The sequence below is a fragment of the Elephantulus edwardii genome, unplaced genomic scaffold (assembly GCF_000299155.1).
Source record: "Elephantulus edwardii isolate Elephantulus edwardi_28Jun2011 unplaced genomic scaffold, EleEdw1.0 scaffold00017, whole genome shotgun sequence".
NCBI classification, from domain to species: Eukaryota; Metazoa; Chordata; class Mammalia; order Macroscelidea; family Macroscelididae; genus Elephantulus; species Elephantulus edwardii.
This window is the reverse complement of record NW_006399767.1, coordinates 14511574-14536775: the sequence shown is the minus strand read 5'-3', so window position 1 is coordinate 14536775 and position 25202 is coordinate 14511574. Positions and strand designations below refer to the sequence as shown.

At 41.8% G+C, this 25202-nt stretch overlaps 1 protein-coding gene across 1 annotated transcript in view; it reads left to right on the top strand.

Annotated features, from left to right (window-relative positions):
* GLTSCR1L (GLTSCR1-like) overlaps positions 1-24980 on the top strand; it is a 36765-nt gene extending 11785 nt beyond the window's left edge. Inside the window, exons 6-12 of the mRNA XM_006881982.1 lie at positions 11234-11339; positions 12208-12308; positions 14870-14931; positions 15557-15702; positions 16945-17039; positions 19421-19523; positions 24080-24980. Of these exons, the coding sequence (XP_006882044.1) occupies positions 11234-11339; positions 12208-12308; positions 14870-14931; positions 15557-15702; positions 16945-17039; positions 19421-19523; positions 24080-24867 (1401 nt within the window). The 3' untranslated portion in view covers positions 24868-24980. The remainder of the gene's footprint in view (positions 1-11233; positions 11340-12207; positions 12309-14869; positions 14932-15556; positions 15703-16944; positions 17040-19420; positions 19524-24079) is intronic.
* Positions 24981-25202: the final 222 nt, after the last annotated feature.

The window sequence follows — 25202 nt, the reverse complement described above, 5'->3', positions numbered from 1 at the left end:
AGAACTGACCAATAGCTGACCCTCCTGTGGGTTTTCGGAGTCAGTTAATCGCAGGGGAGGAGGATTGCCCATTCTTCTCCCGAGGAGCAGCTGGTGGTCTTGAAACACGTGCCTTCAGGACTGCAGCACGTCATCTTGCCACTAGGCCACCAGAGCTCCCTATAAAGTTTATACTACTATTATTTCATTATTTTTTTGTAATTACGTGTCATTGCATCGACTACAACTCCTAGCTCAAGCCTGTGAACACCACATTGGAACCCTGCACTGTCCTGGGCCGTGCTCAGGATCTCAGTCCTTTGTTGCCATCACTGTGTCAGTCCATCTCATTGAGGGTCTTTCTCTCTTTCATTGACCCTCTAACTTCTTTTTCCAAGCATAACCTCTCTTTCCAAGGACTAGTGTCTCCTGAAAACAGGCCCAAGATAGGCGAGATGAAATTTCACCAGCCGTGCCTCTAAGGAGCAGCCTAGTTGCACCTTCTCCATGATAGATTTGTTTTCTTTTTGTAAATCGTGGGATATATGGTACTAAAGTGCAGCCAGTAATGGTTCCAGGTGGGATGGCAGACTAGATAGACTGCAGCCCCCAACCTCACTAAGATGCTAGAAAACAAGGCTCATAGGCACAGATAATCATTCTGGAACTCCAAGGTTGAAAGGAAAAGATGAAGTGCAATCAGGCTGGAGAACCTCCCAGGCCCATTCTGAGCCAGCATCTCTTAATTAAACAATTGTAGCAATTGTTCAGGTGATTAATCAACCTTCATACCCTCTCTAAAGACAGATTTCCACCAACTTTTTGTTCCTCATTGTTTGGTGACATAGCAGAATCTTCTAGGAGCTTTTGCATTCCTACAGGCCCATCTTTTGGCCTCCTTAGAAACCTTCACCAAGAGCTAGGCCAGTCCCTCAGTGCCCCGTGTGGCCGGCCCAGGCTAGACCCAGGAGGAGGCACAAGCCCTTACTAACATTGACAGACATTTCCCATCATGTCTAAACTTCCACTCCTTCTTGGCTCCACTCTACGCCTCCTGGAGAATAGAGCCTTTTTCTGGCCCTCCATTCATCTCATCTGCCCACTGCACTTCCAGTAGGTGCATAATCACTTACTGTGCAAAATACCTCCTTCATGACTCATTCATTTAAGAGTATTTTAATGCCTGCCAAGCACCATCGCTTGGCTGAATCCCAGCGGTACAACTATTCAGGGCAAGAGGCAGGCAGAGTAGCAGCAGTCAGAGCTCAGTAATTCCGAGTGCTGTGATAAAGCAGGTCAGAGCACCAGGCTCAGCAAAGGAGCCTCGACCTGGGTGGGCTAGTCAGGGAAGCTGTTCTTGGGGTGTTGGGTTCTGAGCTGAGACCTAAACCAACCAGCTGGTGTCCTCTCGTGAGCTGTGCTCCATTGGGCTTCGACTGATTTGTCAGAAGTACACTGTCAAGGCTTTCTTCCCAGACACCTTTAGATGGACAAACCTCCAGCCTTTCATTAGCGGCTGACCAGGTTAACTGTATGCACGATCCCTGGAGTTAAGACCTAGTAAGAGAGGGGTAAGAATTTTCCAGGTTGAGAGAGTCTGAATGAAAAATGTTCCAGGCAAATGTGAAGAGAAAGAACTTGGAGAGTAAAAGAAGTGTGGCACTGTGAAGGAAGAAAAACAAGTTCAGGAGAGACGAGGAAGGTATTGGGTGGGCGAGGAAAGCAGGGACCACCTCAGCAGGAACTTGTAAATGAAGAAGCTGCTGTCATCATTTAAGGGCGCTCTGGAGTCGTAGTCCTTAAGGACTGCTGAGCCAAAGGCAGTGGTTCAAATCCACCAGAGGCTCAACAGGAGGAAAATGGGCAATCTCAGCCTGTGTGATTTACAGGACGCAAACCCACTGTGAGTTATGGGTCTGCTATGAGTTAGTTCTCACTCGACAGCAGTGAGAGTCTGTGAGTCATCATTTAAGTGTGAAATAAGCCCTGCTGCTCTAGCTTCATGGCAATAGACAGTACATTGAGACACGAGGTTAGATGGGGTGCAAATGGTTCACACACTAGGTTGCTGATTGAAAGGCAGCCAGATCTACCCAGAGGTACCTCAGAAGAAAGCTCTGGCTATCAGCTTCTGAAAAAGCCATTGAGACACATGGAGCATAGCCTTCCCTGACACGCATGGATTAGCCATGAGCTGGAATCAGCTTGACAGCAGCTTGTGTAGATTATAGGAGCTTAGGCTTGGCTGTGGAACCAGGATAAGGATGACACCCACATTTCTGGCAACACTACCAAGCTCACCCAGAGACCATGGGAAGAAATATTTGTTTGGAGGAAAGTTTAGGATGTGTTTGTTAAACCTGAGGTGCCTTGATAGAAATTGGTGGCATCCATAAGACTATGACACTTAAGTCTTAAAACCAATATCAATTTTCACCCAGAGGATCCACAAGCATATACATTTATCAGCAAAACCGAGGAGGAGCACGCTTCTTGGAGCAGTCAAGCATATGAGATCAAAAGGGCAGCATTGGTCCATGGATAAGGGTCAGAAGACAGGAAGAGATCAGAAAGACAAACACACCTTTTTCCTGATTTTAAACCGTGCAGTGTTAACTTGTTCTGTATGGACAACTGCTTCTTGGTCTATATCTAGATTTCTCTTGAGCACGATTAAGTATTCTGAAATTCCCTTTCTTCTCATTTCTATCCATAATTGAAGCAGAAGTTACAATAGTATATGGAGTCTCGGGAATTTTTTTCAAAGATGATGGAAGTGGAACATAAATTCCAGAGCATTGGTGAGATTCTTTGCAGACAGAAGGAAGAATACCTCTTCCATGATAACTAGAGAAAGTGTTGGAAGGATGAATGGAGATGTAAGGTTGAAGCTTTGGTAATAGAAAGTTGAGTGTTTCAGCTAGCTTACTGATTTGAGACTAATGAAACAGAATTCATTAGGAAATGAGGAAGAACCTGACTAAGGGGAACCGGGAGAGGTGTGAGGGCCTGCTGGAGATGGAATCACAGTGACACTGATATTTTGTGTGGTGAAGGATTGTGTGGAGGCCTGCTTCCTCTGTGATTACCACAGTGCTGTATATATAGCCCTGGGTGGTGTAAATATTATTGTGCTTTACTGCTGACCAGAAGTTTAGCAGTTCACATCCACCCAAAAGCACTTCAAAAAAAGGGGGGAGAAATGGGGGAGGGGGAAGCCTAGTGATCCACTTTGGAAAAATCAACCATTGAAAATCTTGTGCCACCCAGTTTCTACTCTGACATACGGTCTGACGCCAGGAGTCAGAATCATCTCCACAGCAGCCAGAATTGGCTTGTGCCCAGCAGACACTTGAACACCTTAGTCACATTATTCTTGGTGTCAGGTGTCAGAATCTCGTCCTCACGTATTTAACAAAACAAAAAAAAAAAGAGAATGTGTTACAAGAATGAGCCAGAATTTGGGGTGTTTATTTTCACCACAGCAAGTGTAATGCCTTAACACAGAAAGTGGGATCTGCAGTTCTGCCTGACTCACCAGGCCTGTCCTCACCTCACTGTGTTCTCACACTGTCTCACCATCTTTTCTCAATGGAACACTCTGGCTGCACCCTCTCCGAGATATATATGTTTGTTTTCTTGGAAATCCATGGGATATTTATTACTCCTCTCCAGAACCACAACTCAAAGGCATCAGTTCCTCTCCTGTCTTCTTTATTCACTGTCCAACTTTCAGATAATTAATTCTCAGATAGTAAACAATTGAAAAGACCATGGCTTGGATCAGTCACACCTTAGTCTTTAAACTGACATCCTTGTTCATCATCACTTTAGAGAGGTCCCTAGCTACAGACTTTGCCAGTGGTATACATCTTCTGATCTTCTAATTGCTAGTGCCAAGATTTATTGATTGTGGATTCAAGTAAGGAGAAATAATTGACAACTTCTATCTTTTCCCCATCTATCATGGTGTTACTGTTGGCCCCGTGGTGAGGGTTTTTGCTTTCTTGATGTTGAGATATAATCCATACTGAATGCTGTAGTTCTTAATCTTTTATAGCAAATGCTTCTGGTTTTCCTCACTTTGAACAAGCAAGATGTCATTTGCATATCAGATTGTTGACAAATCAGAAAATCCTGATCCTGATGCCATGCTCTTCCTCGTAAAGGCTAGCTTCTCAGATTGCTTAGCATAGAGATTGAACAGCTATGGAGACAGGTTACAGCCCTGATTCACACCTTTCTGGATTTTAAACCAAGCTCTGTTCTCTTGCTCTGTTCAGACAACTTTTTCATCTAGGTCTAGGTTTTACATGAACCACAGTCAAGAGTATGAGATTTTCATTTTTGTTGAGCCAGCCACAATTTGCTGTGATCCACATAGGAAATGCCTTTGCATAGTTGATAAAACCCAAGTAGGTATCTTCCTGGTGTTCTCTGCTTTCAACCAAGACCCATCTGGCATCAGCACTGACATCCCTGGTGCCACAGCCTTTTCTAAATTCTTTCTGAATCTCTGGCAGTTCTATGTTGATATAGTTGGGTTTTTTAATAATCTTCAGCAAGATTTTGTTTACATGTGCTATTAATGATACTGTTCAATAATTACCATATTCTGTTGAATCACCTTTTTCTGGGAATGGGAACAAATACAGATCTCTTCCAGTCTGTTGGCCAGATAGCTGTCTTTGAAATTTTTTTGAAATAGGTTCATAGGGTTGCTGTGAGTTATATAGTTGACTTGATGGCACCTAACACTAATAACAAAGAGTTAAAATTGTTCATTGATGTTAGCTGTTCTTAGAGAAAAGTTTTCAACAAAATGTCCTTAAATAGCCTTTTATACTGTGAAGAAAATGTAAAAGGTATTTCACAAGCAAGTCTTCTCTGACAGTTTGCTAGAAACAAGAGAATAGTATGTTTTATTTCTGGAAAAGTTCATTAGTTGGGAGTAATATAAATTTAGGGGGAAAGAGAAGTTGGCGGCTCCTGAAGAAGAGTTCGTTGGGTGGAATGGGGAGCCCCTGTGGCTAAAGATGTAGTAGATTCATCCACTCTTCTTACTCAACACCTCTATTGTGTGTTCACTGTGGTGCTGGGGATACATCAGTGATCAGAGTTGCCCTCGAATGAAATGACTGGGCATGATCAGTTCATTTGGAAACTTATGTGGCCCCGAGTGGTCCGTATGGCTGCAGAGCTTCTCACTATGCAGCACAGTGCCAGAGACATCCCTAGGTGGTGTCACCCTGTATAGTAACTCGCGGTGTCAACCCTCCTGGGGACCTGCCACACAGGACCTTACAGAACCTTTAGTATGTTTATTATCTGTTTTTATCGCAGATAAACAGGATATGGCTGCAAGTTGTGTGAGTGTAATATTTCCTAGATTTTATAAATACTAGCAAGAATATGTTTGTAAAATCTTTCTATGTTGAATTACATTATCAGAAACTATGCGAAAACCCTTCCCCACCTCCCACTTTTTCCTCCTTTTTCTTTAATTACTGCTTAATTCTCAAGTATTATTGATGTAGGCTCACAAATACTGTTCAGAACACAAAAAGATTTGGAAAATCTGTAAGAAGAGCAACAAGCACTGGAAACAACAATTCATGCTTGGAGCAGGTGCAGATGAAACCATGTTATTTGAAGAGTCATTGCAATTGGTAATGACGGCCCCCACCGGAGCACACAAGAAAAGTTCCAAAAGTAAATTAGCGTACAATTTCTGCCTTGGAGGTATAGACTAATACTTGTTTACAGGCTTTTAAAGAATAGTTTTATTGTTATAACTAACTACAGAGATGCTTTGATAAACAATAAATTTCTGCTAAAATACACACAAATATTTTATAAACAGTCATTTTCATGTCACCTCCTCTGACCATATCACTTACTGTGGTCTGTACTCCCCAGTGACACCACTACACGGCACATCCAGGAGATTGCAGTGACTCGCTCTGACCATATTCCTCACTGGATTCTGACTCCACCATCCCTCACACAGTCCCCTGCCTTTGCATCACAGTAGAGCACTTTGGAATGGTTATTGTAATCCCAGCAAAGGGAATCTGGCTGCTGAGGGTCACAGGCAGTAGTTAGAAGTTTAAAATGAACTAGTGTGAGCCTCAGCAGCCAGGAAAGGAAGGGAATATGAAATCACCTGTCCAGAGATACACATACAGAAGGAGAGCTGTGCCTAGAAGATTAGTGATCTTGTTTTTAGAAACTCTGATACTTTTAAAAAATATCCCCTAAGGATAGCAGATTTCATGATTTGCTATTAAAGGATATTGGTTTTTTAGGGTTTTTTGTTGGGTTTTTTTTTTATTTTATTTTATTATATTTTGTATGTGTACTGTCAAATCAGATCTGACTGGTACAGGAGGAGATTGTCTGTCCTTCTCCAGCAGTGCATCTGATGGATTTGAGCCACCCACCTCTGGGATTTCAGTACAGCTTCTTGCCCCTAGGCCACCAGAGCTGCTAAAGTATATTGTTATGACTTGAGTATATGTTTTCCTTTTTTCAGTTGAGTGAAAGATTAGAAATAATACTGGTTTATCATTCATACACTATCTGTTTTATAACATTCATTATAATTGATTAATGCTTACTTACAATGTCTAATCAATCTCTTACTATCTATTGCCTTCTTTATCCAGTTTATGTTTATTAACTTTTATTCCTCTCTCCCTCTCCCCCTTCCCAACCTTTCTAACAATCCACGATTGTTTCTGTGTGTAAACTTTCCCCTAGCTTTTTATAATCGGGGTCTTACACCATAATTGTCTTTTTTTTAACTGACTACTACAACTCAGCATCATTTGTTCTCAGTTCATCTGTATTATGCCATATTTCATACATTCTTGATAATTTCTCTGCCATTTTATAATTGAGCTATTTATTTTTCTTTTTTAAAGTGTTGCAAGGTTTTCTATAAACTTTAGAGACTATTTTGTCAAATATGTTGTTGCTGCCAAACTTTATTTACCAATCCCAAGTCCCATTTTTACTCTTTTAGAGAAGTCTTTCAATGCACATATAGATTTCATGTTTCAAAAACAAACTTAACGGTGAGCTCTGGTGGCCTAGTGGCAAGAAGCTGCACTACAATCCTGGAGGTATGCGGTTCAAATCCACCAGATGCTCTGCTGGATAAGGAGGAACAATCTCTTCCTGTACCAGTCAGATCTGATTTGACGGTACACACACACAAATAATTAAAACAAAAAACCTTTACTGTCACATTAGAACCGACTTGTAGTTGACTCTCATGTGGATTTTTAGGGCTCTGTGTCACACAGGAAGAGATTGTCCATCTTTCCCCCAAGGAGCCACTTGTGGACTAGAAACATCAGAGGGGTGTCACCTTGGGTTAGCAGTGCAACTGCCTACAGACTGGGCTCCCTGAGCTCCCAGGATTTACTTTTTTAGGAAATTCTCAGTCATCTGGTATTCTCTGTTGATTATACATTTTCTATTATATTTGATAGTTATACCATTAATTAGAACTCCTAAGTTTACCCAGGTTTTTTTTCTTTAATTTATAGATTGAAGTTGTACGCTTAGGTCCTTGAGTTCGTTTGTGTGTATGGTCAGCATATACAAAACTAACTTGTATATGGCTTACCTACAAGTCTCACCTAGTATGCAGTTATGTCCCATTAAACCATGGTTTTTCTCAACTTCTATTTTTTTCTTCAGCGTTACCCTTAGTTTTATCCCCTGAAAATATTTGCAGTAAGTCCTGTACTGTTATTTGCCCCATGCTTCTCCATATCACTGTATCTCCACGCAGGGACCTTCCCTTGTAGGAGGAGACTGAGATTACGTTCTTGTTCTAGCAAAGATACCCTCAAAATTGAGAAGTTCTGTACTCTTCTCTCTAGGATAATTTTGGCATGGGCCACCCCCCTTGCAGTATTCTCCCTGAGAATTTTATATCCTTTCCTGAATGGTACTGCATTATGAGACAGTGATTTTATGGGGGGTTTTAGGGAGCTCTGGTAGCCTAGTGCAAGAAATCTGTGCTGTAATCCCGAAGGCACTCGGTTCAAGGCCACCAGCTGCTCCACAGAGAAGGATGGCAGTCTCCTCCTGTGCAATTAATTGCTTCTAAAATCTGCCAGAGGGTCAGCTGTAGGTTGGTTCTGACTCCACTGCACACAACACACACACACACACACACACAAAGGTTCTATTGAGTTGAATATAATTCCTAGCAACCATATGAACAAACAGATCTTAACCCTCTTCAGTCCTGTTCCATCCTCGTCATCACTGACATACTCAGGTCCATTGCTGCAGGCATTGTGTCAGTTTATCTTGTTGAGGGCCTTCCTCTCCTCCTCCTTCCACTATGATGTCCCTCTACAAGGAAGAGCCTCTGCTAGCCTTAAATCTAAAGCATATGAGACAAAGCTTAGTCATCCTTTCCTCCAAGGATCACTCCGGCCACACCTTCTCCAAGATATATCTGTCTGTTGTTTTGGCAGGCCATGGAATAGTCATCATTTCTGTGATATGATATTCATATACATTTCTGTCTTTATGGATTACTGTTAGAGATACAACACCTATCTGTCAGTTCAGATTTGGGAATGATTGTATTTTGCTAAATACTCTATAGCTTAGATGGATATATACTTGCTTGTTTATTATTTACTCTTAATAGTTCAGCACTTATCGGTCAGTTTGCTGTACTAAGGTAACTTGGGGTTTGCTGTGATGCTGGAAGCTGTGCCACCAGTGTTTCAATTGCTGGAAGGGTCACTTAAGGTGGACATGTTTCAGCAGAGCTCCCAAATTAAAAACAGACTAGGAAGAAGGATTGACCATCTTCTTCTGAAATGATAGACCTTGGAATATCCTGTGAATATAGAGGACTAAAAATTGACAGTAATTAAAAAAACTTTTTATAGTCTTATTTGAAGTGCACTATAGAGATAACGGACTATTTTCATAGATAAAAGGAACTTGTCAACTTTTAAATACCATGCAGTTTGTCTTCCTCAGTTATAGAAAAGAAGCACACAGCAGTTTGAACATTAGATTCATTTTCGTGATTTCATTTTGCTGAGGTTAACACATGGGGTTACCATGCATCAGAATCTACTCAACAAGGGGCTGGTGTTTCTTGTTTTATTTTGTCTTAAACATTACATTTCCCAGTTGCATACCGTCTGCTGATGACATGATGCAGACTAGCAGCATACCATTTGAATTTTGACAGTAGAGCTTTGGAGTTGGCGTTGGGCCCCAACTGGATAGTCAGAGTCCATACTGACCTCATAGAGGAACTCCCGGTGTCATAATCCCGTAGTTGGAGATCATCTAGTCAGTTCCACTTCATAGCACCGCCATAGGATAAGGTAGAACTACGTCAGAGAGTTTTCTTGGCTGAACCTTGACAGAAGCAGGGCACCAAGGCCTTCGTCCTTGGAGCTGCTGGATGGTTCAAACTACTGACATTTTGGTTAGTAGCCAAGGCCCTGTTGTGCCACCAGGGCTTCTTTACCATAATCCAGTTCTCGTTGGTGGTGGTGGTGTGTACCATTGAGTCAGACTGACTCATAACTGACCCTCTGGTAGGTTTTCAGAAGAAGTAAATGGCACAGGAGGAGACTGCCCATCTTTCTTCTCTGGAGCAGCTGGTGGATCCAAACCAAATATCCAAACAGCTTGGTATTGGCAGCACAATCCTTAACCCTAAGCCACTCGAGCTCCCTGTGATAATCCTCAGCAGTGTGAAATCTTTGTCACAGATTTCTTTGAAGTACTAAAAAAGCAAGGATGTCAGCTTAAAAACTAAGGTACTCCTGACCCAAGCCATAGTATTTTTGTTTCATTTACACATGAAAGTTGGGCAGGGAATAAAGACCCAAGAGGAATTAGTGCCTTTGCATTTTTATTGATGAAAACTATTGAATATCTTGTGGACTGCCACAAGAACACACCTGTCTTGGAAGAAGTGTAGACAGAGTGTTCCTTAGAGGTGAGAATGGTATAATCTCATCTCACAAACTTTGAACATATTATCAGGAGGGATCAACGTCATGCTTGGAAAAGTGCAGAGTCAGCAAAAGAGAGAACTGAGACCGTGACTGCAGCAGTGGGCTTGAGCAGAGCAGAGCCTGAGGATGGTGAAGGGCTTGTTGTGTGTAGGGTCTCTCTGCATCAGGGTTGACTTGGTGACACCTAACAGTAGGAGGTGTGAATATAAAATTCCCTGATACTTAAACAGACAGAAACAGCTTCTCCACACAAGTTCACAACAGTCCCAAGAGGAAGAAAACAACTGCTAGATCAGCTCTGCATTTCTCTGAATGGATCAGGAAAATTCACCATGCATACAGATTTTAAAAGGGAGCTCTGGTGGCACACACAGTCCATAATGAGGTGCACTGCTGACCCACAGGTGTTGCCTCTTGGGCCCTTTGCTTTTTAATTCTCCAGCAGTTCCAGAGGAGAAAGACTGGGCAGTGTCCACCTTTTCAACTTACAGCCTCCCAAAAGCTTGCTGGAGGGTCAGTTATGAGTTGACAAGACAGCAATGAGGGTCAGCTATGCTGACAAGACAGCAATGAATGTATGAGTGACGGATTTTAAAGGATGTGGTTTGCAGTTCTCTTGATGCAACAGGCGAATTATACTTTAAAACTTTTTGTCTTACTTTGTAATCTTTCTTAAGGTTACTATTAGTTAGGCATTAAGAAGATTGGTTGATTTCTTAAATAATCTCTTAAAGATTTTGTTGTTGTTTTTGTTGATTGCCGTTGAGTCGAACACAACTCTTAAGTCACGTGACCCTATGAACAAAAGGCCTGAAGCCTTTCTATAGCTATCATCATTTCTTCAAGTTGATAGAGTTTCCAGAGCTATGTGTTTTAGGAAGAGGGTGCAACTGCTGTTTCCAAACCTGTCTTAAACTGGGAGCTCCACCAAACACTGTCCACTATGCACAGCCATTATAGCATTTGACCCCCCAATGGCACAAGGTATTTGGAGGAACATTATTCTACTTTGTACATCACTCTTCTCAATTTGCTGAGATAATCTGGATTTGCTGTGATGCTGAACCTTGTGCCATTGGAGTATCCGGTACCATAATGGTCTCCCAATGTGGACAGTGTTTGGTGGCGCTCTCAGTTGTAAACAGGTTTGGAAGCAGGAGTGGCATCCCCTTCCTAAACCACCATTAAAACTTTTAGTAATGAAATTAATTTTTCTAACTTGATATTTTTCACAGGCTCAGAAAAAACCTTTGAATCAGACTTCCCCCATCTCAGCTTCCAAGACCACAGATGGCCTGAGGCCAGCACAGATCCCAGGCCTGCTGAGCACCACGCTGCCAGGTCAGGAACCTTGTCGTCCATCCTCCTCCCGGTGCCTTGCCCTCCCTGTGCCCACAGGGGACTCGGCCTCTCTTTCTCCGTGATCAATTCCTGCCATAACCTCCTTGCCTCCACCTAAATAATATCCCATGTTGCATCAACTCTGAGATATCACTGATTTTAAAATGTGCCAGCATTTTATAGATGACTGAAAAAGGAAAAACCCTTCTAAATTGAATTCTGACATATTATGTGGGCAAATAAAATACTTCATAGAAACAAAATGATGTATTGTTATATGACACATCAGACATTGTAATTATCCTCATGTTGCTTTATGTACATTGATTTGAAATCTCACTTGAGGCTGAAAACTGATCTTTTTCCTAAGACTGTGAATACCCTCCCCACTCAATAAGTACTAGAACATAAAAATCTTGAACATTCCGAGTCATTCCACCCTTTGTTAGGTCTCTGTTGACCTAAATTTGGTGTTTTGAAGTTCTGTAGAGTTGTAGATTTCCTGGCACATGGCCTATTCCTCAGGGCCCAGATAATCCAGTGCTATAGTATCTTCAACTTTTCTATACTTATTGCTGTTAATTTCTTTATATGTTACCTCTGTGTTTACTTTATGCTTAAGTAGAACTCATTGAGTTGCTTCTTGGAGAGCCACAGAATAGAACTGCCACGAGATAGTTCTTACCCAGTCTCTGGAACTTGTTAATAAATTAACTTCTCTGCCCTTCTGCCTCACAGCCGGCATCCATAGTAAAGAAATCACTTATTAGAATGTTCAATAATCTGTAGACATTGGTCTCTCAGGGCCAAGTGATAAACCTGATGTACTGTCCCTGTTGAATGTTGTCTTATGTCTTAACTCTAATAGGGCAGGATTCTGGAAACAAAGTTCTACCGGCCTCCTTAGGAACCACACAGCCACAGCAGGAAAAAGTAGTGGGATCATCTCCTGGCCAACCAGCTGTACAGGTACAAGACTCTGAATAGCTTTTTCTCAGTATTTAATGTCATCAAATGAAAACACAGACGTGTCACCTTCAGCTTGGTGGTTTCTGTCTGGCATTGTGTCAGTCCAGTCACCCTGTGTGCCCATGAGACATTCAGGAGTATGAGTACTGATGACTTTGGACTAGGTCTACTTTGTGTTTATAGGATGAATATGGCTGTTTCATTTCTGCCATTTTTACAATCCTATCATTTACTATGAAGTTTGAAGCTTTGTCTCACATACTTTGGGCATGTTGCCAGGAGAGACCAGTCCTGAGAAGGACATGCCTGGAAGGGTGGAGGAACAGCACGAGAGAGTAAGATCCCTGATGAGATGGATTGACACAGTGACTGGATTATGGGGGTAGGTGTATCAGAGTCAGTGAGACTGACTTAAGACAGGGCAGGTTTCAGAGCTGTCATATATAGGGTCACTATGAGTCGCAGGCAACTTGATGGCACATGACAACAACATCATTTACTCATGAATTAATAATACACCAGCATGTAGCACATAATTGTTGTCAGATGCTGCTGAGTCAACTACAACTCGTGTTGTTGTTCAGTGCCATCGAGTCATAGGCAACTCATAGTGACCCTATGAATGAAAGTCCTCGACACTTGCATGCGTGACTTTCATCCTTTCTCCAGGTTCATAGGGTTTCCGGAGGCAAGCTATTTACGGAAGTGGATGCCACTCCTGGTTCCAAGACAACTTATAGAGCTGTGAATAATAGATCTTACCTTTGCCTTATCCTTTGCTATCCTCACAATCTGATATGCTCGAGCCCATTGTTACAGTCACTTGTCAGTCCATCTTGTTGAGGGTCTTCCTCTTTTTCTTGGATCCTCTGCCTTTCCCATATGAAGGCCCTCAAAAATGTCACTTACTGTTGAATTTCCTAACTCATCACTTTAAACATTGTTGGTTCTTCTGAGAGGTCTTTGTGTTTTCTGCATGACATCTGGGAGTGTGTGAAATATGTAGCCCCTGGGCTCTTTTGACTGAACTTTGACTTAATAAACCTCAAAATTTTTCAAAACTCTGGTCCAAAAATGAAGGAAAAATAATTTGTTCTCACTTTTTCGTTTCTTCTCCATCAAATGTGCCAATCACTAGTGTAATAAAACTTGTTTTGGTCTGGGCCTGCCTAGAAAACCCAGTGAGGGATCTGGTTACTTGTCAGGGTCCTGATGTCAGACATTTGTTTCCTTAATAGTACATAACAAATGTCCTACAACAAGTAGCTTGAAAGAGTAGATGGAACAGTTAGGGAGCAGTAAGTTTATGTTAATGGAGGAGGGCAAGGAGGGTGAACATGACTGCACAACTCCACAATGATAGTATCACTGGTGTATACATGAAGAAGCTTTTGCTTTGGTGTGTGTTTTATGTATATATTCTCAGAAGCAACAACTAAATAAAAATGTTTTAATGTTCAAAAAATTAAAGGAAATCCCCTAGTAGATCACACACATAAACACAGCTAAAAAGCATATGAAAAGTACATAAAAGTTCTTTCAAAAGTACCTAACAATGTACACCCATGTTTATCGTGGCTTTGCTCACGATTGCAAGGAGTTGGAAACAACCCAAGTGCCCATCAACAGATGAATGGATAGAGAAGCTCTGGTTATTCACACAATGGAATACTGTGCTGCATTGAAAAACAAATAAGTCATGCAATATTATTCAAAATGGGTGACCGTGGAGGACATTATGCTGAGTGAAGTATCTCAGTTAAAAAAGGACAAATACTGCATAGTACCACTGTTGTAAAACAGGACTGACATCGGGGTTGGGCGGAGACTGAGAAAGATGGGATAAATAATGTATACTGCATTGAAACAGATGAGGGAGAAAACTGTTTAAAAGGGATATGTGATTAGGTATTACTGTCATGACAGGAGTCCAGAACAAAGGATACATGGTGGAATGGACCTGGGGGGAGGGAATGTAAAACAGTGGGGGAACTTTTCTTTTACTTTTCAAAGAGAAGAGTGTACTGGGGGAGGGAGGCGTGGGCAGGGGAGAAAAGTGTAACAATGAATGAATGGAAATCCAAAGTCTCTGTAAATTTTCATTAAAAATAATTTTTAAAAATGATTAAAAAAAGTACATAACAGAAGCTCAGAAGTATTGGATATCTTTTTTTCTTTTTCTTTTTCTTTTGCTCTTATATACCACTGAAGAACAACAACAAAGTGGCATTGTCTGCTTTTTTTTTCCCCAAATGTTGATATCTAGAAATCTGTTTCTTCAAAAGTACAATGATAAACATTTGGAGAGTGGGTTAGGGACTCAAGCTTTAAGCCATAGACTGAGTCCTAAGGAAATGACGGGTTTTTTAATCTTGAAAACTTTGCTTTGCCACAAACTTGTTCATATTACTTTTTAGCAGGCACATTAGGCTCTTACCATATGCTCTTGATAAGTATTTGCAAGCATTCAAAACATAGTGACTTTTATTGATAAGTATCCTGCTTATGTGTTCTACAAAAGGCAGTAGTAATAAGAGGTATGTTTTGTCTTTTGTCTTCAGGTGGACACTCACCCAGGAGGTCAGAAAAGGCCTGCTGCAAAGCAGCTAACGAAGGGAGCTTTGTGAGTACTTTCAGAAAACCAGGTTAACTTTGAGCATTTCTAGGCTAAGTAACGCTCAACAGATATAATATCCCACAAAGTCGGGTTCTGATAATGGACTCTGAGCATCTTTTTCCAAGCTGGTTTTCACAAAGACCTCTCTGTATATCAGATACAGGTTAAGTGTATTGGTTTACTCTTAAAGGGAATTATTTTAACATAACATACCAGTTGTTGTTGTTGTTATGTGCCGTTTTTTAGCATACCAGAAACCCTTGTGAGTGACCTCAGAGTCTCTGAAGAGAGGCATGGTTAGAGAAACTCCCATGTTTAGGACAGAAATATTAGCTTGGGCACATCAGCCTGTGATCAGGCATTGCCAAGACATGTGTGAGCACCCACACATGAATGGTGGACCAGAACCTGTTGGGAAACCAGTGTCATAGTTCGAGTCTCTTGAGGAGATGGATAGACCCAAGGTTAACTCCAGTGCTTGCATACAAAATATAAAACTGAAAGAAAAACTGAGAACTGCCTCACTAGATAATACTGTTTCTGGATGTCTCAGTTTCTTTACATTCAAATAACGGTCATGAATCTGTTTTCTCACGTGACTCAGCTCTGACATGGAACTTCTCTTTTAAAGCATCCTCCAGCAGTTACAGAGGGACCAAGCCCACGCTGTGACCCCTGATAAGAGTCAGTTCCGATCCCTGAACGACGCGGTGCAGAGGCTCCTCTCCTACCACGTGTGCCAGGGCTCCATGCCCACTGAGGAGGACCTGAGAAAAGGTAGGCAGGCCGCCACCAGCTCAGCCACTGACGAGCAAGTGTCACACAGCTCACGTGGTCACCAGCTGGCTTTTTCAATCATAGACTTGTTCTCAATTTGCTCAACTTCTCAGTCTAAGAGTTGACTCATTCTTCTCAATATTCCATGAAGGGATCCTGAGTATTTTTTTTTTACTTTTTTTTTTCATCCTGAGTTCTTTTTGGTTGGTTGGTTGGTTGGTTGGTTGGTTTTTTTCCCACAAATCTGGGTGCAGTAAATCCAAAATACTGTTTGGACTGCTGGCTGCGAATAGGGTGGGTCTAGGCTAGGTCCCCTGCCCAGCAACGTAGGTCTAGCCCTTTCCTAATTTAGACAGGATGCACACCTGTTACTAACACCTTTATGAGTAGGATACACACTTTAACCCCCAAAAGAATTCCCTGAAGTTTCAAGTTAATCAGTCAGCTGATGTAGCTGTCAGGTGTCAGCAAGAACCGTGGGAAAAGTTAAGACGTGCTAAGTAAGGCCCCAGACCCCAGCGTGGAATTCATCCCCTCATGGTGGTTGTCCCTGCCTCCCAACCCCCATTCCCAAACTGTGACTTCAGCAGATCCTCTGATGATTTAGTCCCCTCCTCGGCTGTCACCTGTCTGTCTCCCTGGCCGGGTCTCTCACCTTAGAGTCCCCTGGGCTATGGCAGCCCACCCTGTGCTTCCCTGGGAGGTCCTGGGAACAGCACCTAGACCCAGTCGTAAGGAAGGATATGGGGAGTCCGAGCTGAAGGGAGCATTAGGAAATGGGAGAGCACACGAGCTTGGGCTTGTTATGTGCAATAAAATGATCGGCCCAGCTGAGACAGGTAGACTTCATTTTTAAAAGTTTTAGTTTTTCATATGATTGGAAGAAATTGGAAGATTAGGTCATCTGAAATAGCACCTTTTTTTTTCCTTTTTAAAATCTAATATGTTTAAAGGAATTAAATTGTATATTTACAATTATTACATTGTGGCTTCCTAATTTAAGTGAAAAAAGACTAATTATTAAAATGAGTTTTTATGACCACATAGGTTTTGAGAAAAAAAGGGTACAGAAACACAGTGTTTAACCAAGGAAAAATACAGAGAGTTATCATGGAGAAGCTGTTTGAAAATGGAACATTTGATTATATTTAGAAGAATAATTCTTTCAGTTCAGGGAAATAAAAGACCTAGTGAGTGATTTACAGTCTCTTACTGTTTTTTCCTCTCTCTCTCTTCTGAAAGTGGATAATGAGTTTGAGACAGTTGCCACTCAGCTCCTAAAGAGGACCCAGGCTATGCTGAACAAATACAGATGTCTGCTCCTGGAGGACGCCATGGTAAAGTTTGTGCTGCCCAGCGTTTTTGTCCTTAAAAACTCCCATCAGCTACAGTGACCAGTTCAGAGACAAGAAATTCTGTCTTCAGAGCATAGTGTAGAAGGCACACTATTTTAAGACTGTAGAAAAATGTACACATGGTTATTACTGCTACTAATAGCAGCCGACATACTCTGCATTATACATAGTAGAACTATTGTTTAATTAATGTGAAAACCGTAACTTTGGCAGTTCAGTGGTAGAATTCTTGCCTCCTGTGCAGGACTCCTGGGTTCGATTCCCAGCCGTCCACGTCATGCACAGCCAACACGCTCGCCTTGGTGAGGCTTAGGTATAGCTGTGATGCCCAGCAGGTTTCAGTGGGGCTGCCAGGCAAGAACAGACTAGGAAGAAAGGCCTAGCGAGCTATTTCTGCAAACAGCCAATGAACCTTTAGAGATCACTGTGGTCCTGTCCACAGCTGATCCCGGGGCTGTGACACTTTGTTCTGTCAGGTGTACGGTTGCCTTGAACCTGATGAAACAGCTGCAAGGAAGGGTTTTGATTAAATCCATGATAATACAGCTAGTTAGTCATTGGATGTAAAGCAGAGTGATTAGCAGAACTTGCATGAGGACTAGGACCATGTGATATTTCTCAGTGCACATGCTAGTGCTGTCTGCTGCCTCTCACCAACCCAGACAGCATCTCCGTCCTCATTCTTGACATGTTTGTGTAACTACAACCACTACTTAATTGTGGAGCATTTCATCACCTCAAAACTAAAATTAGTTTTGAAACTGCTGTTAACAAAGGAGGAAAAAAGCAGGATTTTCTCAGGAAATGATGGAAAGACCATACATATTCTGCAGTTTTTATAAGCAGTTCTAAATCATATTTAGCTGGTCCTTACAAGTCATTTTCAATGTGAGATGTTGAAAATATATTTTGGGGAGACTAATTGAGAGCTCTGGTGGCCTAGTAGTGAGATGCTGCACTACAATACCAAAGGCACCCGGTTCAAATCTACCAACTGCTCCACTAGAGGAGGATGGGCAGTCTCCTCTTGTGCGATTTACTGCCTCTTATCCCAAGGGCAGGTTAGCTGTGAGTCGGTTCCCACTCAGTGGCCCTTTACACCGCCTCCTAGGGTTGAACTGTGCCTTATAAATCCAGTGTAAATATATGTATGTGTGTGTGTCCCAGGACCCCTCACAAGTACCAAAATCTGTGAGTACTCAAATCCACGTTATAAAATGGCTTACTATACTACACAGATCCTCTCAAATACTTTAAATCATCCCTAGGTTACTTGAATAGTATAGTGTAATTGCTTTGTAAATAGCGCTTTGTGTTCCCTCTTCACATGAAGAGATTGCTTTAAACATATAATTGGATTCCCCCCTCCCCGAATATTTTCATTTTGTGGTTGGTTGAATCCATTAGGATACCTGTGTATAAAGAGGGCCAACTGATTTATGAATACATCTATGTGTGTGTGTATATTTACTTAAAATTATGCCTGTAAAATAGTCTCATACTAACAACTATTTCTGAAACAAAATTTGAGACATAAAATTAAAAAAAAAAGACCAGCTCTGTCATTTGCACAACATCCTGAGGTGGCACAAATAGTAACCTAAAGGTGAATAGCTGAAAGCCACCTCATGGTGCCACAGAAGGAAGGGCCTGGTGATGTGCTTCTGTTCAGGTCAGAGCCAAGAAATCTCCCTAGAACAGTTCCACTTTGTCACAGGGGGTCCTTCACTGTGACCAAAATCCACTCAGGGCCAACAGGTGACATCATTTTTTGAGGAAGGCTCATTTGACCAGATTCTCTTGTATAAGTCATGAATTTTCATGTTCTATAAAAATTGCAAATATATAAGATTCTTTGCAATGAAAGCCAATTTTAAGGAAAGTCTTAATGAAGTACATACAGCTGAAAGTCATCATGATGGAAAGATTTCCCTGATAGACTTTCAGTAGAAGGAAGAGGGGGGAAGGCTAAGAGTTGTGTATAGTTACCATTTGTATGCAGAAATAAACAAGATAGATGCATATGTTTTTGTGTGTATGAAATTTCTCTTGAAGAATGTGTTAAGTAGCCACTTGGCATGAGGATACCTCAGGAAAGAGGCATGGCACACAGAGAAGCAGCTTACTTTGCACATACACTTAGTACTTTAGAATTTTGAACCAGTTGTATAAATTACCTATTCAGAAAAAAACCTGGGGGAGAAAAAGCGTATCCTTTGTGACTAGGATAAAAAAGACCAAATAGGGCATGACTAGAACATCAGATTCTCATTCCTGATTGCTGATTGCTTCATTTGTTCCATAGTTACAGTGAGATGTTTTTACTTGATCAAAGTCACCTGAAACTGGACTCTTCTTTTCAGCGGATCGATCCCTCTGCTGAGATGGTCATGATTGATAGAATGTTCAACCAGGAAGAAAGAGCGTCTCTGTCCCGGGACAAGCGTCTGGCACTTGTTGACCCTGGTAAGAAACATCAGTATGAAAACCAAACCTGGGCAAGCCACCACCATGGCTCAAACCCGACTGAGGGTGTTTAGGGAGACTGGCAGAACTGACCTGCAGGACAAAACCTGAGGTATGCCCAGCAGGATAAAGAACAGAATGTAACTCTAGGAGGTCTACATTCTACAAAATGGAAGCTGAAATTTTACATTCAGTTAAGTGTTTCTTTTTCCCCATTGTAAACTTAATATTTCCCAGCTTTCTTACTGCTTTTGAAAACTAAATACTTTCCAGAAGCAACTAAATGACAGCAAATCATTATTATAGGCAAAAATCAATATAACACAGTTCTTGCCCACAAATAGCAAATTGTACAGTGTCCTATATTTTAGATTGTATTTTAAATTTGATCTTTTAAAAAGGAGTGATTTGTGCTAACTTCAGCACATATACTAATATTGGAATGATACAGAGATTAGCATGACCCCTGTACAAGGATGACACACAAATTTGTGAAGCGTTCCATATTTTTTAAAAATATAAATAAATAGGAGTTCTTTTTGTCTAAGGTATTTCTTTAAGGTAGAAGTAAAGATAGATTTATTAGAAAGTTCTAAGATATCTTTTTAAAACAACACTGTAGCAATTCATAGAATGCAAATTTTCTTCATTCTTTGACCATCCTATAAAAAGAAAATGTTATTTTTTCTCTAGGTTTTCTTCCAATCTGGTTCACCTTCTACATATATTATTTTATATAGATATAGATATACACACACACACACACACACACACACATATATATACTAGATGTGATTATATATTCCTATTTATTTAGCACATCTTAAGTTTTTTAAAGTTAAGAAAAAATAAATTTTTAAAAATATTGCTATAGTTGTCAAATTAATAGTTAATAAACATATATTAATTGATAACTTACCAAACTACTTTCTACTATTGTAATACTTTCCTGTGACTTTACTTCAGTTTCCCTAACATCTTTTCCGATATTTTAATATTAAAGTTCTGCTGGGGCTTTGATGCAGCTCATGAAGCTTCCAAAGAATTAACTTTTAACAAGCCTTGAACTCACTGCCATCAGGTCAGTTCCAGCTCACAAGCCTCCATCAGAACAAGGTGCTGCCCATCTTTGCCCTGTGAGCTGCTGGTAGACCCACACTGGCAGAGACGCGAAGTCTTCCGGTTAGCAGTGCAGCTCACTGCACACTGTGCCACTGGGGCTCCCTTCCAAAGAGAATAAGATCATCCTTCTGTTTAGTCTTGTTACATGCAGTTGAGTCAGAAGTGGCTCATACTTGATGCTCCTGGGGTTCTTCAGAGAGTGTCAATCACACTGGAGGAGATTGCCCTTCTTTCTCCTGTGGAACAGTTGGTGTGTTCAAGCTGCTTATCTTTGGTTTGACAACTCCATACCACTGAGCCACCAGAGCTCCAAAATGGCTAGAACAGCACATTGACAGAGAGCTGCCAGAAGTTTAGGCTGGGTTTGGAAGAGGCGTGCACCAGGAATATCATTTCTGATATCAAATGGATCCCGACTGAAAACAGAGAATATCAGAAGAATGTCTTACTTATGCTGTATTGACTATGCAAAGGCATTTATCTGTGTGGATCATAACAAATTATAGCTAACATTGAAAAGAATGAGCATCCCTTTCTTATGGTCATTCAAAATCTATACCTAGATCAAACAGAACAAGGAAACACGACATGGTTTAAAATCAGGGAAGGTATGGCATGGTTGTATCTTCCTTCCATACCTGTTCACTCTATAAGCTAAACAAATCATTCCAGAAGCTGGACTCTGTGAAGAAGAATGTAGCTTCATAATTAAAGGAAGATTCATCAGTAACCTGTATTCAATGAGCAAGGAGACACAGCCTGGCTGAAAGGAAACCGGACTTGAAACACTTATTACAGAAGATCAAAGATTACAGCCTTCAATATAAATTACATCTCAACATCAAGAAAACAAAAATTTTCACCACTAGGCCAATAGGCAACATCATAATAGATGGAGCAAAATTAATTCCTTTTACGTGGATCCACAATCAGCACACTACGTACTAGCAGTCAGGAGATAGCATACATTGTAGTGGGAAAGGCTGCAGTCAGAAACCTTTTCAAATAATTAAAGAGCAATGATATCAGTTTGAAGACTAAGGTGCACCTCATTTAGGCCATGTTCTTTTCAGACGCTCTTCTCAGATGTTTTTCTCAGATGCTGTGCATTTGAGAGCTAGAAACAAAGATGACAGAAGAATTGCTATCTTTGAGTTGTGGTGTTGGCAAAAAGTACAGAATATCCCATGGACGGCCAAAAGAACAAACAGTATGTCTTAGAGAAGGTGTAGCAAGAGGGCACAGTGGAGGCAAAGATGACAAAACTGCTTCTCACATACTTTGGGCATGCTGTTAGGACAGAATATTTCTGGAAAATACATCATGTGTGGAAAGGTGGAGCGTCAGCAAACGAGAGGAAGACCCTCAACCAGAGGGATTGACACAGTAACAGCAGCAGTGGGCTCAAATATGTCAGAGCTGATGAGGATGGTACAGGCTAGGTCAGGGTTCAGCTCTGTGGTTCATAGGTCACTAGGAGTCATACTTGACGACACCTAAGAACAGCAACAACATACTTAGTCTGAAGGAATGCTGTTGGGGGAGTGGTAAAATGCTCAGGTGCTGACCAAAAGGTCTTGGATGCAAACCCACCAGCCGCTCTGTGGAAGAAAAGTACGGGACATTGCTACCCTGTCCTGTGGGCTAATCATGTGTTGGAATCTATGTGATGGCAGTAAATTCTGGATTTGTTTCTGAGTTTTAATAGTTTAAGGAACACTGGGAGTGCAGTATCTAAGCACTTCGCTACAACTGAAAGGTTGACAATTCATACTCACCATCCACCTCACAGAAAAAAAGACCTGGTGAGCTGTTCTCCTAAAGATTATGGCCTAGGAAGCCCTAAGGGCATTAAGGTTACGTGGGATCACTTAGAGTTGGCATAAACTTGACAGCACCTAACAACACAACACAATACACTACATCTACAGGGAGAGTGAAAAGAATGTTTTGTACATAAGAAGAACCTCATATTGTCCCCAAAAGGTATAGAGTAATATATATATATAAATTTTTTTGGTCCCCTTTTTCTCAGAACTTGCAGTCATCAAATTGCTTTTCGATGCCGGTGCTCACTGGTGCCTGCAGAGCCAGTGTTGGTCACGTAGAATATCTCTTTAGATTAGTCTGTAAAGGATGTGTCCCCAAAAGCTCACATTTTTTTTATTTGGTGAGCAAATTTATGTTCATATTCTTGGTGGGTTTGTAACTGGGAGCTTTTGAGTCAGAACCAAGTCCAAGCTAACCCCGCAGTGGGTTTTCACTTGAGGGGTTATGGTCCATCTTTCTCCCTAGGACAGCTGGTGAGTTTGAGACTGCTGGCTTTGAAATGGCTCACTTCACTGTTTCATTACTCAGAGTTAGCACTTGCATGGCCTCATCTATCCCTTCAGCCCCTAAATCCTCAGGAACACTGCTCTGCCTGTAGGCTGACACAGGGCACTGCCTTCTAGTGGGCAGCATTCCCCAACACCCCACTGCCCAGCACAGCAGGTATCATTTTAGACTTGCATTGACCATCCATTTTGGGCTCTGAATAAGGTGCAGCTGGTGATGCCAAGGTGGCTCCTGTGTGTCTAGATTGACTGAAGCCCCTGAGCCCATACGGTGGTATGTCCATGATCCCAGAGCCCCCTTCCAAGGCCCTCGACTCAGAGGAAGAAATGAGGCTGATGCCAACACATGCCTATCAGTTTTCAGACTGTTTTCTTTTTGTTTTTTTAAAAATTTTTTTAATTGTGATATAACAGAAGTTTACCAAAAAGTTGGATTTTCATTCATTCATTTTTGCACTGTTTCAGTAAATCATTAATTTTTTAAAACACTTAAAATTAAACAGAACACTGAGCAGACCTTGCCCATCTGGTTTTCTGCCCTTTTTAAAAACCTTTAAACTTCCCAGCTGGAAACTCCAGCTCTGTAGTCTTAGATAACGTTTATAGGATGCCCTCTCACACTCATAAACTGTGAGTGTTGCACACAGCATGCTTGGCTGCTTACAGAAAGGTTGGAGGTTTGAATCCACCTAGAGGTGCCTCTGATGAAAGGCCTTTGATCTGCTGCCAAAACACAATTCTTTTCAACTCAGTGGAGCACAGTTCTTCCCTGACACACTTGAAGTTGCTATGAGGCAGAGTTGAGTCCACAGCAGCTGGTAACCAGTTCCTCAGGGTTTGTCTTCTGCATGTTCTGTTCTAAAAAATAAACTGACTCAGTGGGGGATGCAGGGTGCAGGGATTTGCCTTCCTCACCTGCCCCACTGCGGTAACTGAGTGTGTCAGAAATGAACAGGGTTCATTCAGATCTGTTCTTCACAGGGTCGCTATGGGTCTTACTCCACTGGACAGCACCTAACAACAGCCTGCCCTGCTGAGGGCCTGCTGCCTGGTCCTTGTACTCTTGTTCTTCATGTACCTTTTCTCTCCCATTTGCAGAGGGCTTTCAAGCTGATTTCTGCTGTTCCTTCAAACCTGATCAAGCCGCCAGTGAGACGCAGTTGGGCAGGAGTGACCAGCACAGCAGTAAAACGACTTGCTCCTCACACTCAACAGCCAAGGCCCAGAGCAGAGAGCGAGCCAAAGCAGGCCCATCTGAACCCACGAATCACGATCCACTTCATCTAGTGCCTAATCACATCGTGGTCTCCGCAGAAGGAAACATTTCTAAAAAAACGGAATGCCTCAGCAGAGCACTAAAATTTGACAAAGTGGGTTCAGTCCAATACCGGGGTGCAGCTGAAGAGCAGACCAGCCGGAGAGATTCCACAAAGGCCAGTGAGTGCTCTCCCGGGACTGAGGGGCACCGGAAAACCTCATCCAGACCAGACCCTGGTCCTGAGAGCAAGCTCTCAAGCATTCTGGTAGATTCTCACTTGGAGATGACATGTAACAATTCCTTCCAAGACAAACCCCTGAGGAATTCTCCAAAGAATGAAGTTTTACACACGGACATCATGAAAGGGTCTGGCGAGCCTCAGCCAGACCTCCAGCTCAGTAAGAGCCTAGAAACAACATTTAAGAACATCTTGGAACTCAAAAAGGCCGGGAGGCAGCCCCAGAGTGACCCCGCAGTGAGCGGCTCTGTTGAGTTAGACTTCCCCAACTTTTCGCCCATGGCTTTGCAGGAAAACTGCCTGGAAAAGTTCATCCCGGACCACAGTGAAGGTGTTGTAGAAACTGACTCCATTTTAGAAGCAGCTGTAAATAGTATCCTAGAGTGTTAATAGCAACAATCTGCCCCCGTCCCTCCCCGGAGCCCACAGACCCCACCCCGGACAAGTTACATTCTCTCCTGGCAAAAGCAAATGGAAACGGTCTCCTGTCTCCAGCCTGCTTGGTTTTTCATCACAATTTTATTCTTTCTAATCTCAATACTGTTCTTTGTTTAAGAGCAATACTTGTGGTTACAGGGAGATCCTTTAGCAAAAATAATCATTGTGAGGAAGCAGTCTGTGAGGCCCTACACGTTTCAAGTGCTGTGACAGTGCTTGGAGTCCTTTTGTTTCGTCTTGGTTCTGTTTGCTTGCTTTTGAAAAAAACAAAAGCAAACACCGTAACC